Below are 18954 nucleotides of genomic sequence, written 5' to 3'. Positions count from 1 at the left end.
TGAGGGGAGGCTGAGGCGGGCGCGCAGCCATCAGGGGGATGCGGTCAGAGCAGCGCAGGACAGCGGCCTCCGGGCGAGGGACCCGCGGTCACAGCACCGGCCTAAGCTTCGGAGGGTCGGTGGCTGAGGGGCTCCCCCCAGAGGCTCTCCTCAGCCAAGGAGATACCCTGCCCCCCTCTGCGGGGGACAAGGAGGGTCTGCCAGGGGCTACTCGCTCAAAGCACGGTTTAGTTTGGGTGATGCTTTGAAAGCACATCTGTACTTAAGTCTTGCCCTGTCACCTGCAGCTTCTCATTCTCGCTCCCTGAAGGCTGCTGCTCCAATGGTGGCTGTGACTCCACAGCTTTGTGGAGCAGCCGTACCTTATATCTGGCCCGGGTCACGGGGGAGGGAGGGCAGGTGCAAGGGAAGTGCTTTTGGGATTGTTTGGCTTTAGTTTTGGGGTTTTTTTTTCTATTTGAATGAGCATCACAGACAACTCCGTTAACAGTTGGGCTTGCACAGCTGAGTGAAATCCACCCCTCCTCTCGCCCAGCATGGAAAGGAAAACATCCCCTGGGGAAAAGCGGAAGAAGAACTACTCAAACCAAGTTATTAAGGGACAAGTAACACACACCCATGCTCTGCCTTGGGAGCACTTCTTTCCACTGACCATAGAGGGACGTGGGATAGCCTCACTAGGTTAAAGTTACATCTGTAGGTAGTTCTTCCTCTCCTCACTCAGTTCTCTATTTGTGGCTTTCACATCAGAATCCTTCCCTATTTTGTAGGGCTCATAACAGGAGAAATTAAAACTTTTCAGTCTTTCAGGATTATTACCTAGGTCTGCCCAAGTAGTTAAGGTTGCATCCATAATGCTGAATTAATCAGACACCAATCTAATTGAACATACTATCAAGCATGTGAAACTATGTGAGTTTACATTGCCAAGACATTGAGTTCTTTGTGGGCACTAGAGACAGCAGCACATATAAGACTTCACTGCCAATGGTCTACAGCCTTTTGCAGTACAATAACTAAGCTCTCGTGCCATTTCACCCAGTAAATTGTGAAGAGCTTTTCCATCCTTGTGGGAAATAGGAAAAAGCTATCAGTATTCACTTGATTAAGAGTGTATGGGCCACAGGATGGCTTATCAATGAATAAAAGTATTGCTTAGGTTTGATTGACAGTTCAATTTTAAACCACTAGTGAAGCAGAGGGAGAGATTTCAATAAAGCTAGCAGGATAACTAGGAGCAATATTAGAGTGAAAGTCTCAAGTTAACTACAGTAAGCACGTACATTTAGATTATGTTGAGCCTGCCTGGTGGTTTGCAGAAGACAGCAACAGAGAACAGCACTAGCTAAATGTGGTTGTTCCTACTCTGCTATGTTCTCTAGCCATTTTTTGCACAGTTTGCTTCTCAGTCTGCTTTTGATGTGGCAAAGGACAATTTATTCGGCACATGGTGAACTTCTTTCGAGTAAGCCTGAACTGTAGTTTAACCCTTATAAACAAAAGTCATAGCCTGAAGGTCTCAGAAGGACTTGCAAGAAAGTCTAGGGAAATAGCACAGCTATTGGCAGGATTGGGTTGTTGGGGTTTTTTTTTTCAAATAAAGAGCAAAATGGTGAAATAAAAATTGTTTTTACTTGCATTTTAACTGTTCCAGCAATGACCATGTATTTAGAATATTTAGCAAATGAAGTTAGATGAGCCAGTAAGCAAGCAGAGGATTACCAGAATTACTGTTGAGCAACAATATTTAAATGCACACGTGCCTCGCTACACAACAGGGTAAGGGATGAGAAATATTTTTTACAAGGAGTCTCAGCCTAAGAAATTCAGATTTGCTTTGAATTGCTACAAGAAAGGAACAAGGGAGGAACTGCATGAAAAAAAGGTTAATTAATCAAGAAAGACAGGAGTCACCACAGTTTTTACTATGAAAAGCTCATTCATGCTTTGTCAGATAAATTCTCTGCTTTTCCAGCCAGTTTACAGCCTGGTCTCTCTTCAGTCTAGGCATCCAGTAGATGCACCCAAACAACTACAGCTTTCTCCTCCCACTGTGTCAATAACTGTCTCTTTTCCATTGTATCTTTTCCTCTCCCAGTTATTTCATTTCTGAAACGCTCTTGCCTACTGACCACAAGCAACACGTGTGACACCCAATTCAAAGGCCAGGAGCTTTCATCTGTCAGTCTTCCTGAGCAATGTTCCCATCACAGGAAACACCCAAAATATGGCAATTTTATCAGTAAACTTTGCAAATTGTTTAGACATCCTTGAGTAAGGCAACAACACTCTAAACTACATTATGAATTCTTGAAAGTATTCTTTATGATGTTGAGAAAATCTGTGGAATTATGAAATCTGTGGAAACTATGACTGTTTAGCCAGAGAATCAGTAAGCTATATTAGTAAATGGGAAGTGATTTAAAAGATTCATTATCTTTGGCAAGACTATCCCTGTTGATTCAGCTGCTGTTTTCAATGGCAAAGACCAGGATTTTCAAGCTCAAGCCTTAAATCAAAGAGAATAAAGTATTTGAAAAATAATGAAGACAAAACTTAATGTTAACGTATCTTGATTATTCCTCATACTAGTTAATTCAGGCTTATTTTGCCAACACCCAGAGTCACAATTATTGGAAGAGTTTATTTAATAAGCAGTAAGAAACTTAAACAGCAAATTACAGTTTCATTCAACACTGCTCAGAGAACTGAAAAAGTCTGAAATAGGGTATCTGCCCTTTTTCTGTGCAGCTGGTTCCCAAGATGAGGTAAGCTCAGAAAGGTAACAGAACTCAAAGCATAAACAGATCACTACAGTTGTCAGGGTGCTGATTGGATATGGTGTCTTCTAATGACTTTGATTAAGATGTTTACCCTGGATTCTTTAAAAAAAAAAAAAAAAGAATAAATCAGTGACACTTAACATTAAAGGAATCCTCTCCAGTCTGCAAAACTGAACACTTGAAACTGGCTGTGATTACTTAACAACAATGCATTTGGTGTAAGCGATGCCCACACAACAGACTTCTGGAATACAGCCTGCACGCCAGATCACCTAACTCTCATCCTCCCACACCAGGGCACAGATCAGAGAACTGTCATACCAAGGTGCTGAACGTTTTTTAAACTGCCATGCAGCGTTGTCCCTCTTCTCCCCAGCTCCAGGAGGCCACACCTGGTAGTGCAGCTTGTGAGCAGGTCATAGATGCATTCTGCAGGTGTATCTACCACAAGGGCTCCCAGAGCCTCAGATGGGCAGTGGCACCAGGCCACTTGTTGGTGAAGTCCAAGGGTTTGCCAACAGCCAAGATGAAGGCAGAGAGTAAGTATGTGAGAGTCTGGTTTAATTGGTTTCCACTCCTTTTGCTTCATCTTGTTGAGGATGGTGCCCCAGCCTAAGGAGGCCAAGTCCTCCAAGGTGGAGGGAAAGACCAAGGCACTGACAGCCAAGAAGGGTCTTGAAAACATCCACGGATACAAGAAGGTCTGTACGTTTCCCACTTGCAGGAGGCCTGAGACTCAACCCAGTGACTGCAAAGGCAGCCTAGGAACCCCTGCAAGAGCACCCCACACCAGAATAAGGTTGAACTTTATAACATTAAGAGGTTCCTTTTGACTACAGAATCAACGATGAAAAAGAGAGAAGATAATACCCTGATTTTCATCACTGATGTCAAGACCAAGGCAAACATAAGATCAAGAGGCTTTCAGAAAACCACACAATACTGACATAGTCAAGGTCACACATTGGTTAACTTTGAAGACTTGTGGTTGTCTGGCCTAGTGTTCCAGTTGAGATGCCGAGCTAGATCCACACAGGGGGCTTGGGTATCCAAATGTCTGATTTACTCTATCTTCTTAACAGATTTTTTAGTATTCAGACTGAGCATTTAGGATCTCCCTTAACACTGGAGGAGAATCAGAGGATATAATTCAGGATAAGTCCCATCAAAGTCATCATATCAAGATAGAAACTGACTATAAGAGCGTCCTGAACACACTAATAGGCCTTAGGGCCCCTGACCAGCCTGAGCTCGGGTCTCAACCCCACCAACCATGTGCCCATTTAAGTTGGGCTGCTGAGCTGGGTCAGACCCTGGTTGCCCTTATTGGGCCCAATGCTGACCTTGCCTTGCTGATTTGCATTTCTGGCTTCACCTGACCTGCCTCATCACTACAGAGTTGTGTGATGACCAAGATTCTTGGTTGGGGCTGCCCCCGGCCTGCCCTGCTCTCTTGCTGGAGACAGTGGACAGGCCAGCTGGGTTCTGTGCCCTTCCAACCCCTGGCCTGAGGATATTCCCTGTGAGAAATCATTTTCACACAGAACGAATAGTCAAATCTAAGAATGATTTAGTCATCTGCTCAAAACACTTTTCTTCCAATTACAGTAAACATTGTAAATTACAGATTATTGGATACAACTGCTCAAGGGCTAAGTTGACAAAGAAAAATCAGAAGTTACGACCATAACATTAGATTGTAATTCCGATGCAGAATTTTAAAAGCTATTTCCCACTGTGGCACTCCCACTCCTCTCCAGTGCCTACTAATCTTCTCTCTACTAACCTTTTAAGGCTATGAAGATATCATTGAAGTCCTAGATATGCGCAGAAGCAGAATTCTCTGTTTTGACAATTATCTAGAGAAAGGAGTTTTTATGAGGCCTCTTGCATAGTTGTACACCAGTCATTGATCTTATCTCTTATAATCCAGACCCACATTCTTTCTTGTGTACTATAAAACAAGGAAACATGAATTATTACACTATGTGGAATATTTTTAAGAACAAGAAGGGGAGTTACAGTATGTTAGTAAACATATTATGCTCTTATTCATATTAATTGCCATTATTAAAAGGCCATAACTTCTTTCCGTTTGGGTGACCTAGAGCAGCCACCAGCTGAGTTAGACAGAAATGTGTCATTGCAAGACATCAATTGGTTATTAAAATAATCAGAATAACTGACTTCTCTTTAAGGGAAATTTGAAAAGCTCGCTCTGGATCCTGCTCTTCTGTCAAAACTTCTTTCATTTCCCTCTTAACACTGTCATACTAAAATATATGGTTCACAACCCTTGTACTATTTATGACAGAAGGGAAGTTTTCTGTAATTTGACCCGTATTCTTTTCAGCCTTCTGGAAAAAAAAAAAATACCCCAATTTGTAATCTTGCAAAAGAGATCATCCCACATGGTGAGAAACAGTTCATTAAATATTTGAAGGATAGTTAGTCTTCCCCTTCCTGGCACTGTAGCATGTGCCAAGGAATGGATGGGCACTCTCATGGCAGTCCTGGGACAGGATCTGTTCACTGTGCCGAACCTAATTTTGAACAGAGGAATTTGACTAGAAGGTATGATTCTTAGTGCTTTAGCTCCCACAATTCCCAGAGTCATTATTCCACTGTCATTACTTACAAGAATGAAAGAAGAAAAAAATATGAGACTAAGAAACAGAAAGAAATGCATTTCCTGTTTTGTTCCTTTTTAATGTATTTCTAGTGCAAAACACTGGAGGTATGAATTTCATTCCTGTAGCGAGAGCTCTCACAAAGGCATCTATTTCAGCTAATCCTTACATTTGTAAAGGTGTACCTGCTGTAGCTGCTGGGTGTTTTAGTCCTCGATCAGCTACCTGGTTCAGTCGATTCTGCTGGTTGTTCAGCTTAATCCAGAGTAAACTGCATGGCATGAGGCAGGCAGCATACTTCAGCTCTAATGCAAAGCAGAGCAATCGACACTGCATTTTAGTTACTACTGTAAAACTAGGTTATCACAGAAACTATACATGGTGAATATTCTCAGGAACAACACACAAAAATCTTCAAAGTTGCTTGACAAAACCATGTTTTGACTTTGCATAATAGCATAGTTCACTAACATTTTGAAGAAAGACTTCTAGACTTCTCATTTTTTAACTTCTACTTCATTTGTCTCAACCCTTCAGCAAGCTTTCTGCATCAGTTTTCTACACAAGGCAAAAAAAGAACTCCATAAACTGAACATAACAGAATATTAAGGGAAGGTGAATGAAGCTGTAATAACTTCAGCACATGAGCATTCTATCAGGAATTCATGCAAAAATAAAAAAAGAGCAAATTACACAAATGGTTCCATCTGAAAAGATGAAACAAGCTAGACCAAATTGCCTTCCAGTGCAAAATATAAAAGCTTGACAAAGTTACTATTTGTGAGAAATTAATTTCAGACAGAAAAGGAAGTCAAGGTAGAAACAGAATGAATCTCATCTACAGATGTAATCAGCTCAGTTCAATTTTTAATCAGTCATTTAAAAATACCATTTTAGAAGAACTCATCCCTTTTAAACAGGTTAATAAAAAAATTAAGCTTAGTGGGAAGTTCAGCATGCTTAATTGCACTCAAAAATACAATGTTTCATGTTTTATATAATAGCTTTATTATCAAATGGCAAGAGACATTTAGTAATGATGTCATGCAGGTATCACAAAAAAATTCCAAAAGATAAACAGGTAGCTTAACAGCTCAAAATTCCTCGCAATTAAAAAAACAAAGCTACATCTTCCTAATTTCCCTATTTGTTTCACAGTAGCTACTGTTTTCCTGTCAAAATGTTATGGCTATCTCTTGGATCATGTGCTGGATTCCCTAAAGGGAAGAGTAGGTTAGTACAGTATTCCACAGCACAGTGCTTTTTTGCCTTTTTCACGAGGCCTTCCTTACTCGTCACAACCCTCAGAAGTAGTCCTCATGGAGTAGGAAACTGCCTGAGGCCGCGGCAGCTGAAGATAAACACAGAAGGGACAAGTTAAAAACCCCTTAAGGTTTCGCAAAAGGAAAGAACCTTATTTTCAACCTTTTTAAGGTCTTAAGGCTTTTAGCTACTGTGATGGGAACCCAGTCTATGGCTGAAACACAACGCGTTTTTCAGTAACATAGCCTGATCCCATCTACACAGTGAAATATAACTCTGTGAAAATGTCAAGTGATAGCATGATTCCCATTAAATTGAAACATAGCTCAGTTCCTTTAGTGTCAAGGTTCCACAAAAATATTTGCTCTATACGGGGATTTTATGTAGAAGGAATTTTACAACAGCATCTGTTATTAACCAGAAATTGAGCCAAATTTTGAGAAAAAACACTAGACAATAAATAGTAGGTAATTTATTCTGAGAGTTCATCTGCATGAAAAATTAACTATGCAGAAAAGTAGGCTGTAAATCTACAGCAACTCCACACTCAACACTCCAGGGGACACTTGCTCACAACTGCTAAATTCCCACTCAAGTTTACTATGGAATAAATCCCCTGGGTAGATGACCTCCAAGATTAGAACTGCAGCAATAAAAATAATCACTGTTCAGTTTTAAATGCCAATAAAGTACACTTTTAGAGCAAATTCTAAATAACAAAATAATTACAGAAGCTAAGTGATCTTTCAATAAGCTTGCAAACAGAAGTGATACGAATTCCTTTATCTACCTATGTAAAAAATACCATTTACTGTGCAGCCTGGATTTAAATAAAAGACAAATAGTGTATCAATAATATTTACTATATATTTACATGTAATACTGCAATGAAATGAAGGAGTCAATTAACATTATGTTACAAAAAGAACAAAACTCTTTAAAGGTACCGGTACCTTTCACATTATCACATTTATGGAACTGTTCTCTTGCATCCCAATGATCTGTTATACGACAAGTTAACATGAGGACACAGACAAATCAACGCTTGAATTGGAGCATATGCTAACGTGCAAACACCCATTTCAGCAAGATACTCCAGGGGCACCAACCTACAGCATATAAGCAGCACTGGTTTCAGTAGGATAAAACTCAAACACATACCCCAGTTCCTTGCTGATCAGGGCCTCATTTTATGGGATTCCACTGACAATACAACAAACTACAACAGTTATAACCATATGAGGAGAGGTATCATATACCTTATGAATGAACATTTCTACTTAAAGTTGAATCACAGCTGGTTGCCCATTGCCAGTTACTGACTTACCAGACAATGGAATCATCCGTTCAATTGTATATACACTGACATAAGAGACTTCTGTTAGATCATGCTTTGAACGTTATTTGGAATCAGCTCTTTAATAAGAACTGCACCAATCTGTGTACCTGACATTTCTAACGAATTGAGCTGCAATGGAATATTTTATGCTCTTTACATATTGCTTGAGAAATGGTAATATTACACTGCTTCAAGTTAAAGATTTTTAAATCACTTGAGAACTGAAAGTTTTTTATAATCATATGATCATTTTCTTAAATTGGCAGGATAAATCTATGCAAGTGAGATATTGCCAAAATAATCAATAGTAAAAAAATTAGATTTAGAACTGCAAAATCATCAGCCACCCATGATAAAAATTGTAATCCACTCCCTCCCTTCCTATATCCTCTTCCAGAATAAAATTTTACAGAGGACAAGAGAGAATGATGTGACACTTGCCTTTGTTAATCCAGTTAGTAAAGCAGATGTAAGTTCAAGTATTTAAATGCACGCAGCACTAATAAATAGAAGTAAACAATCAAGATGAGAATTTCATTGTGAAGTACTGCGAAAAACCTTTGTTTGAGTGAGCACCGTTATTATATTATGCTATTATTTTGGAACTCGCAAAGGCAAAAAAAGAAGAGAAATATTGTTGATGAGAAATGTACTCAGACCAGATCACATGCAAGCCTACAGAGAATGTTACAAAATTGGACTGAATAATGAAGGGTTTTTTTCCTGTAAGTTTTAGAAAGCATTATCTGCAGTTTATGTCTACATTACAATTTTTGCTCTGCATGTAATCAGAGCAAAGTGTTACACCTGTGTTTTCACTTTCCTCATACTGAGGGCCACACACACCCCTTCCCAAAGTAAAACACTGATGGTTTGGTTACAAAACTATATGCAGTACATTTCTGAACACAGTTCCTTCAATTTTAGGCCACGTGTTCATTTAAAGACATTCTTATCAATTACAAGCCTCCCCTTTAATTGCTTAAGATCCAATAAAAAAGCAAATATACAAATATCAGAAGTGCTGATCCTGAGATGAAGTATGGGAAATTCTGGTCCAGTTTGATCCTTATTCAAACTTCTGTTTCAGTTTCTTCTGGAAGACAGCTGGTAGGATGGAGAGGATGGCTAGAATCATGAGAACAAAAACAGAGTTCCAGGAAACAGCTTCCCCTGCTGTTGTAAGTTGGTAGAGCGTTGTTCCTGCCTTAATGGCTACAAAAGATGGTGGTGCCACACCTGGAGCAGGGAATTAGAAAGGTAGGAGGGCAAAAGAAGAAAAAACAGCTTGTTAGGGTGAAAAAAATGGGGGGAAAAAAAATCATAAATTAGTCATCCAACTTTTAACACCAAAAATTTCAGACTTTGTTGCCTTGTACTTGAGGGGTGTAAATACAAAATTCAAAGACAAAAAACCTGTATCAAAAGAACTGGTTTTATGCAATTTTTAATATTTTTAACACCAACTCAAACACAGAAGATTGGGAAAATAATCTCTGCTCTTTAGACTCTGCAGATTTCAAGTTGTCTCTCTACAAATGGATTTTATTTAAGTTCATAAAGGAAAAATATGGATTGTTCCTAACCAGATTTAAAAGTATTTGCAAAAATATGCCAATTACAAAATTAAAGTGTTTAGCACTACCTTAGTTAAATTCTGAAATCACTCCTGGGAAGATATATTACAATGAACAAAATAGATTGGGAAGGGGAGAAACAATCCTTCAGGTCAAAGCCACATCCATCCTCCCGCAATTATGCTGAGCTCAAAACAGGAGCTTACAGAAGTTCACAAAAGTATGATAGTCATGGAGCGGAACAAAAAAGTTACTAATAAAGTGTTCATATGATGTATGTTTCCTTAAGCAAGTAATTAGCCTGGGGTCATTACCTCTGATACAGTATATCAGAATAGTCCTGAGTACTAAAATCTTTTGATGCTACAAGCTCCACACATCGAAAAGTACAAAACCAACATCCTTGTGCAGTCTTTCAACTGTCCAGTAGGTGGTAACCTCTGCTGAACAACGCATACAGAGAGAAGCAAGTAATATCCCTTCTTCTGGCTACCCCCAAACTGCAGTTCACTCGCCAGAATTCTTACCTAGAAAAGTGCCAATGAAAAATACTTTCAATGGCACATTAATTACAGGAGATGTTATATTGATAAACCAATTGGGAAGAAAAGGTGTTATTCTCAAAAATATTATGTAGTTAATGAGGTGTTCTCTGTGTCTTTCAACCTGCCAAAACAAAAACAAAAAATTCAGTAAATTTCAGTGCCTTGAAAATACACAATGATTTTACTACTAGAGGTTTGTGAGGTTGGTTTTTTTTTTGTGTGTGTGTATCTTTTTGTAGAAATTTACAAGTTGGAAACATAAAAGTCAGTTTAAACAATGAGTGACTCAAGGAAGAGTCATCAGTGAATCACCTGTTAAACAGTACTGAAGTTAGTCTGGAAATACCAGTCTGTGATAGAGCATCGTGATGATGTGTCTGAATTAGCCAATTAAAACAGCAAACAAGTAATTCAGTGCAGCAGCAGGCCTAACCATAACTTTAGCCCAGCAACCTCTGCCTGTCTAACTGCAGCCCAATCAACACGGCCAGTTTATCATCCTATTCCTAAAGCTTTTGCAGGAACTAGCAATGAAGTTTGTTCCTCAACCCATTCTACCCTAACTCATGACGAAACTTGAAACAGCTATATTCCTCAGTTGGAAACATACCCAGGTCATGACTCTGAAGTTCGTCAGATGGCTGCTGCCAACACAGTTGCAAAACCTATCTATCATGAACATGTACCCAGGAACAACCACAATAACCCCAACTTTATTTACAGCCTTCATTATATTTTCAAGTCTAGCCCAGCTCCTTACACTAGTACTACATCAAACCCTCTTCTCCTTCCAGCCTGGCTTTAGCACTTCAGCCCTTTCAAACAAGAACTGTAACCTCAAATCAAGTTATAAGGATAGCAAAGCATCCATCACTTCTGGCCTATCCTGGCAAACCTTCACTAAGCCTAAAACCAAACATGGTCATCTGGCCCCCACACAGTTGAAACTAAACCCGGTCTGATCGCAATTCCATCTGAAATTTCACATAGCAACTCATACCAGTCACAACCTTGTTTCCTGCCCCCTCCCCCCCGGCTTTAGCTTTAACTGCAACACTAAAGTCAGTACCCCTGCTGTTGTTCTGTAATACCACTGTGGGTTTTTTTTAATCTTAGCAAAAGACAAATATGTAAACATTGATTAATCCTGCACATAAAATATCTTTAGGCCTCAAAACGCAAGCATGGCATAGTCCAATTAACCTGGAAGCGGTGAGGTATGAGCTGCACATGTGATTACCTAATTGTAAATCACATATCCAGTTCTACTAATGGAAATAGTAACCATTGCCACTTAGAGAATAGCCTCAAGATTATACTGTGATACCAAGATTTACTTGGGTCTAGAGTCAAAATACTACTATATTACTTAGTAAGATCGATTGTGCAGGACACAACTCAACATCTCACCTAATCAAGAACAAGCTTAAAATATTTTTAAGCAATTAAAAAATCTTGAACAGAGTACAGTAGTAAGCTATGCTTCATACTTGCCAAAAAAAAAAAAATCTGTTTGAATGTGTTTCAGAGTATCAAAGCAAGAGACATGACGTCAAATACTAATCACACTATGATTTTGTATTGTAAAATCTTTAACTTCATCTGACAATTAACACTTGCTGAAACTAATGCTACCAGATACTGTAAGAGAAAGTTTCTAAATGCTCCAACCACAGTAACATCTTCAAATTAAGGTGTTACAATGAGACATACAGCTATGGGTTTTCTTCCCCTACAAAAACACAAACACAGCTTTCATTAGTTTCAATTCTTAGAGAGCCATTACTTTAAGTTGAAACTGGAGAGGTTTCCTATTGACATTAGCTAAACCAGGGGAGTTACCAGTTGCAAACGCTTCCTAGGTAAAAACAGCTTCCTTATAGGAAATACCATAAAACCAGGAATACTCCCCACTGTTTAAGAACACTCAGAGAAAGTAACTACACAGTGCCAGAAAGGAGTCAGAATGCTTTCTTTATAACTAGATACACAAGCACAAGACTCCCTAGTTTTCCATGCTCTTCCAACATACATTTTCTATCATACGTTTCAGCATCTTTAGAAAATTTACCTGTTCTGACCATTTTACTGCTTTTTCTGTTAAATATCTGTATACAACAGGACGTCCCACTAGGTATGAAAGCATATAGCAGAATGAAGCTCCAAGTCCTGAGCACTGAAAAAAAAAACCAAACAAAAACCAATGAGCAGAAACTCTAATTAATCTTATCTTTATATCCCTATTAACTACACTGGCTGGATAGAGCCTGCTTCTGTGATGCCCTCCATTGAGGCTGAAGGGTTCTCCTTTGGCAGTATATACACGCTCCCCACGAACGTTGTTGACCCAAGACAGTCCCTTTATTCCCAAGGAATTTAGCGCAATCTTAACATTCAAAGTAGACAATGTTGATTACTTATGAGTTACTATTGAATGCTTCTGCAGTTTTAAGATTTTGAACAGTAAAAGCTTTGCAAGTAAGGAGCACAATGGCATTAAAGAGATTCACACTTCAAAATTCATCAACTTGGTCCTCCATGCCTACTCAATTACCTCATTCTTAAGTAGTAAGGCTCCTTATGACTGCAACTTTTGCACATGACATTCTTTGAAGCTTGTCAATAACAAAACATTTCATATCTTAAATTAAGTTTCTTAGATATTTAGGCCATTTAAAAACAGATTTTTTTGCAGTATGGTAACAAAAATGCAGTAATCATGTCCTGAAATTAGAATCAGATTCTGGTGGATGGTAGACAAATCTAAATTAAAGGAAACTCTGGCTGAATTCACACCCAGGTGTTTCTATTATCAAGAAAACTTGGAGAAACAGCTTAGTTTTCTGGATCATCTCCCAATGCTCCACTGAACTTTGTGGGTAACACTGTTTTCACAACAGAGCTGAATGAGAAGTCATTCATACCCCTATTTCACTCAGACTCTGACCATTTTAAACAGGAAGCTGTTTAGATGCTTGGATGTATTCCAAATAGATAGCAATATACGCCCTTGCAAACTATTTTCCATACTTACCAGACAAACAAGAAATAAGGCCAGTGGAAAGGGATAAAGAAACCCTGACAGGATACTGAGAAATATAGACCCAGGGATAGCAAATGTTTGCAAGCTGGATGCATCTTAGTTAAGAAAAAAATATTAAGTTTCTTTTAAATTTAAATTCTTAATTTTGGTTTTTTTTTTAATTTTTATAAGGATTTATTGTAACATTACAGGAAACACATACTTCTGATTTTATGTTGTTGACTAGAGATATACACATTTCAGATATTGTCTCTGAAAAGTTGACGGAACTCCTGCCCAAGCCCACAAGTACTATGAGTTTCATGAAAGCCTGACGTTATATAAAAGCAACTACTACTTCCTTACAGATAGGCATGGTGCAATCACTAGTTAAGTAGGATACACGAACACTAGTTTCAGTCAGAGTTTTTCAAAAATGCAAAAACTAAGTTTCTGCAGCATAAGTGAACAGGCTGTTGAGCTTAAGGCTTGCTAGGCATACTTGAGACTATGATGTATTGCTCACTTTGGATAGAAATCTCATAAAGCAAAAAATTTTTGCACACTATTTTATCTGAGTTGAATTGACTGAAATATCAATAAGTCAAATCATCCTCCTTGATATTAAAGTCCATTACAACCAGTACAGCTTTTCCTAAGCAAGTGTCAAGGTTCTGAGATAACTGTAACATGCTTGTCAACTGATCACAGTCTATTGCTGAGACAGTAAATGTCGTCACATCAGCTGCTATAGTAGTTCAATAAACAGCCAATTCTGTTCTACTTCATGTTAATATGTAAACGAACATTTTAATTTTCTTCATAAATCTATTCTTTGTGAACTACCCTTAAAAAGAACGACCTAGAGGATAATTACTAATGGCACATTCAGCACTGATTTTTCTCAGTTACAAAAGCCTCCTGCATTAAACTATGAAACAGACTTCTTATACAGCTTTTAAAAGTTATTAACCTTTAGTTAAGTGTTCCAGTTAAGAGTGTGTTTAATGATTAATTAATATATTCAGCACTCAGGAAAAAGAAGTTAACACAGAACACAGGTAGCCTTTGTGTCTCCCTAGGCAGAAAGTACTTCAGAAATTTTTCCTCTCTAAAAGGAAATAGAGGTTTGGTTTTTGAATGTGGACACTGCAGAAACGAAAGAAGACTCAAAACGCTTTCCTTCAGAAATGCTGTAAAATATTCTGTAAATTACCCTTATATGGCACTTTTGAATGAAGAACAGTGCAGTAGTGTCAGTTTTCCTTCAGAATCAACAGTAATTTCCAACTGGCAATTCAGTTTGCAATAAAAAAAAAGTTAGCATAACACCAAAATGAGACTAAATCCAATATCAAAGCTAAAAATATTGACACAATCAAATTGAAGCTGCACGCAAACCCCCAAGCACATTCACTACTATACACACATGCATCAATTTCATTCTACTCAATCCTTTCTTACAGTCCAAAAAGCATACTGAAACACATAAGAAATGTTTTTAAGTTCAAAGATTTTGAAGTATTTGTGTCTACTTATAAACAAACCTAGGTATGTTAGCCTTCTTCACCCATGATCAAGAATTTGTAAGTTTGTACTTGCCATTTCTTTTTCAGAGAAATATGACTACATCAAAACTGCCCTTTGTATCAGAAAAAGGATACAAAACATATGTGGCAAAATAAGCCACTAACACTTGAACATAAAACGTGTCCTTGTATTTGGACAAGACTTTCCCCAATGCCTTTGCATCATCCATATCTCTAGGAACCTTTATACATTCTCTTTCTTCTCTGGAAAAAAAAAAAAAAAAAAAGGTGGTAAATATAAATAAACAGTACAGTAAAATTGCTTACTGAATATTAGATAATTAAATTCACTACATCACTAAAGTACAACCTCAGCAAACAAACCACGATTATTGTTGTGATAATGTTCTCAGACGAACACTTGATATTTACACTGGGTTTTGTAATAGAAAATTCTCCATTTTAGATATTTTCAAACCTTTTTTTTTTTAATTCATTACAATAATCTGCTTCATTTCTAAGTTGTTTTTTTTTTTTTCTTACCAAGTACTGATTAAAAAAAAAATAATTACTCAAAGCAAACCTTGGCAACTGAACAGTGGTCGACATTTCAGCCAAAATCAACTGTAACTGCCTCAACATTAGGGTCATAACATGTGAAGTGCAGCAAGATTGGCAGAGCTTTACCTCACAAACAAACAAAGCTTTAAGAGCAAAATCTCATGTCACACCTTAATCTGGTGCAACCCTGGGCAGCACAGTTGAGTGTCCTCTCCTCCTCTGTACCAGACTTAGTGATTGGACTGTTGCAAACTGAACTTGTTGAGCAAGTTAATCAGACAGAAAATTAACTACTAAAAGAAAAAAAAAAGTTGTCAGACAAGTAGGCTTCCATCTTGTCAAACTATCTACCTTCCCAACATGAGGTACTAGATACAACAGAAAGGAGAAAAAGAGAATGTGAAGCTTAGATACTGAGTAAGGATGTCCCCTTTTGATGACAGCCTCCAGTTATACCAGTCCACAAAGAATTTTAAAGTAAACCCAGCCCTAACCAAGTATGTCTTGGCTCTCAACTGAGGACGGTTAAAAACATAGTGCATTACCATTGCTAATGTGACAAGGGGTAACTTTTCAAAACATGGTATCTCAACTGTGCAACAGAAACCCTAGGTCAAGTACAACTCGGTTTACACAGATCCTAGGGGTTAGAATTTAAATATTAAGCTCTGTATCCTCACATTCTAGGTTACAAACTCAAATTCCCTTTTAAAAAAAATAAGGTTATGTCTATAATTAACTCGTCAGTTTAAAAATCACTTAACCCCATGTAGGCTCCTCTACAATTTGATACTGAATGAAAAGCAAATAAATTAATTTTTCCTGACATACTTACTCACTAAGTTGTGGGAAATTTTTATATACGAGGAACATAAGGAAAGCAGCTGATAAGAAGATGGACACTAAAATAAGAAGTGATGTCCGAGCTGATCCACCTTCCGCCTGAGCTTTCCCTGAAATTAAACAAAAACAAAGTTAAAAAAAAATATCAAACCAACAACAGGAAAACCTTCACATCTTACAACAGGTTTCAAACTTATACTTTAAGAAAACGTTAAGATAAGCTCCCTGTGGACATAATCTTCCAACCAATGCTTTCTATAACATATACAACACAGTGCTCACATTCCCTGAAAACTTTCAAACAAAGTTGAAGTTCTTACACTGTCAAACACCCCATAGAAGTCAACTTCTATGATCCATAATAATTTAAGCCTCAATTTAGAAATAAATTTGTAAAGAAAAACAGAGCAAAACAAAGTAAGCCATACATTTTTTTTCCCTTTTTGCCAGAAATCTTCTGCCAGTCTAGTTAACTAGAGATTTAACTTGAAGTTAAATCTTCAGAACATACAATGCAACTTTGAGACAGCCTCATTAGCCATTGTTTGTTTTTTTTTTTTTCTCTCCTAAGAAACACCACCAGGCACAGCCACTAGCCAGTTATGTGAGACAGATACACCAAGAGAAAACACATGTAAACAGACACACACACCAGCCTGGGATAAAAAGATTACAGTTCTCAGACTTGGGAATTACATATATTTTACACCAATATAAAAAGAATTCTCTTGGATATGTCTATACAAGCTTTTATTAGCCTTTTAAGTTCTTGTGTAAAGGAAGTAATGGGATACAATAAATGATACAACTACATTTTAGACCTCTTCTGTATCTTTCTTATTCTCACCAGTATGACCATATATATGCAACACAAATGCAGCTAATTAGCACAAAGAATTTTAAACAGATAAGTAAACAGTAAGAACTTTCTGCATCCACACCAGGGTGTGTATGTGTGCATGTAATAAAACACTCTCTCTCAGACGTTTCTAGGCTAGCACAACTTTGCAGGGAGCGTCAGCTTTGGCCACCTGAAGAACGCAAAAAACGCCAAGGCTGTATTTTTATTCGTAGATGCCGGTGGCATGACTACAATGCCAACGCGCAACATCCAAGTGGGTTGCCCTGCCACCAGTGTTGTGAAACACGGTGAAAGGATGATGAAACCTACGGACCAAACAGAGCCGGCTGGACGAGCTGGCAGTTTTACTCGCTTTAAGGTCAGCGTGATCCCACAGGTGTGCGTTGGCTCTGCTAAGGCCGAAAGGGCATATAAGGCTGCATCCATGTAGCAGTGACAAGCATGAATACCCCATAGGTAGTTTATTTTAATGACATCTTCTCCATAGAGGAAAAAAATATAAATACTTTTAAAAAAAAAAATTAAAGGACGAATAAGGACAATACAGCGAACTGCACTTTCTGCCCCTGCCACCTTTGGCACCGCAGTCGTGCCGGATGTGGACTAACACACACACACGCGAACCCACGCGTGTTTCCTCATTAGCGTGTACGTGGGGCGGGTTGCTGGCCCATTTCGGCCTCCGGCCCCTCCGCGGGTAGCGGCTGACAGGCCCCGCGAGGGGAGCCCGCCTCACCCACTCCCACTCCCACTCCCACACACACAGCCCGGCCCCCCCTCAGGCGGCCGTGCTGCCGCTCTCCCGCCCAAGCCCCCGCGGGCGGTTGAGCGGGCGACCGTTGGCGGTTGACCGTTAGCAGGACGAGGTCGCGCGCCCCCCGCCGCCCCAAGCCCCGGCACCTTCTAGAAGCTGCCGCTGGTGCCTGGCGCTCTCCGCCGCCCCTTGGCAAGGCCCGCGCTCCATCGCCCTCCGCTGCGCCATGGCTCCGGCGCTCCCGGCCGGCGAATCAAGGCCCAGGACAGGCCTCGCCGGCACCGAGAGCCGCGGGAAGGAGGCGGGACTGGACCGCTCCTCCTCACCCCACCGGGTCGCGCTCCCGCCCCCGCCGCCTCACAGCGCATGCGCTGCCCCGGCGTGCTGCTTGCATGAGCGGTATTACGGACTTGCGCTTCTGCGCCGTCATATACGGGAGCACGTGTTGGGCTTGACATCCCGAAATGTGGCGGTGCGTCACTGGCAGTAAATACGGTAGCGCCTCCTTTCTGGGAACGTCCGTCCCGCGCTGCTCGCCATATGGGTATATACGGTAACAGACCTTGCGCTCAATAGGGATAAATATGGTGCGGGGTGCCCCCTCAGCGCGATGGGTGGCGGTCTCCTGGGCCCCGGCTGAAAACTTTACTCCTGTGAAGGGGGGTGGGTGCCCCTCGGCGGGCGGCTGGGACTGTTGGGCCTCGCTCGGCGGCTGTGGCGCCGGGCGGTGCTCACTGGGGCTCTGGAAGAGTAGTGGGCTTTAAGGAGAAGGGGAAACCTTATTTGATTTTTACAGTTAGGTTTATTAGGTTTTTCGAGCCGGTTTGTTCCTCTCTTTCGAGAAGAAAGCTTTACTGCGCTGTTTCTAGTGAGCCGGATTGCTCTTTCCCGGGAAGAAAGAAAAGCCATCTGGCTGTCACAAGATTTTCTTCACGTCTCTTCCTGTCAGTGAGAAGGTTTGAAGTCCCTCAGAAAAGCTAGAGCGTCATGTCTCAATGTTCACAGGTTCCTTGGCATTCAAGCCGAATCTGACCTTGAAGCACCTATTTCCTCATGCAATCTTTTGGCAATAAGACACCTCTTAACCTTTCAACTCTCCCCGCCAGCGAGAAGTATCACAGCTAAGTGTTCTCCAGAGGGAACACTCTGAAACTGTGCAGACAACACACATTGCATAAACTTTTGGGCAGGCTTCTTGGCTAAGGGAGATCGTGTGTCAGCCTCTCTCCCCTTTTCCAGCTGTATC

At 39.8% G+C, this 18954-nt stretch overlaps 2 protein-coding genes across 2 annotated transcripts in view; both read right to left on the bottom strand.

Annotated features, from left to right (window-relative positions):
* Positions 1-5749, bottom strand: part of DENND5A (DENN/MADD domain containing 5A) — a 74422-nt gene extending 68673 nt beyond the window's left edge. Inside the window, exon 1 of the mRNA XM_009890971.1 lies at positions 5599-5749. Within this exon, the coding sequence (XP_009889273.1) occupies positions 5599-5749 (151 nt within the window). The remainder of the gene's footprint in view (positions 1-5598) is intronic.
* A 2808-nt stretch (positions 5750-8557) lies between these two features.
* On the bottom strand, positions 8558-17936 carry TMEM41B (transmembrane protein 41B). The gene is made up of 7 exons (XM_009890970.1): positions 17855-17936; positions 16085-16202; positions 14824-14952; positions 13172-13265; positions 12209-12313; positions 10120-10258; positions 8558-9254 (listed from the first exon to the last, which is right to left on the bottom strand). The coding sequence occupies exons 1-7, from the start codon at positions 17934-17936 to the stop codon at positions 9085-9087; spliced, it is 837 nt and encodes a 278-aa protein (XP_009889272.1). The 3' UTR covers positions 8558-9084.
* Between the last annotated feature and the right edge of the window lie 1018 nt (positions 17937-18954).

Source organism: Charadrius vociferus, unplaced genomic scaffold, assembly GCF_000708025.1.
Source record: "Charadrius vociferus isolate BGI_N301 unplaced genomic scaffold, ASM70802v2 scaffold248, whole genome shotgun sequence".
Lineage (NCBI taxonomy): Eukaryota > Metazoa > Chordata > Aves > Charadriiformes > Charadriidae > Charadrius > Charadrius vociferus.
Note: the sequence above shows the minus strand (reverse complement) of the source record. Positions and strands in the feature narration are given on the sequence as shown.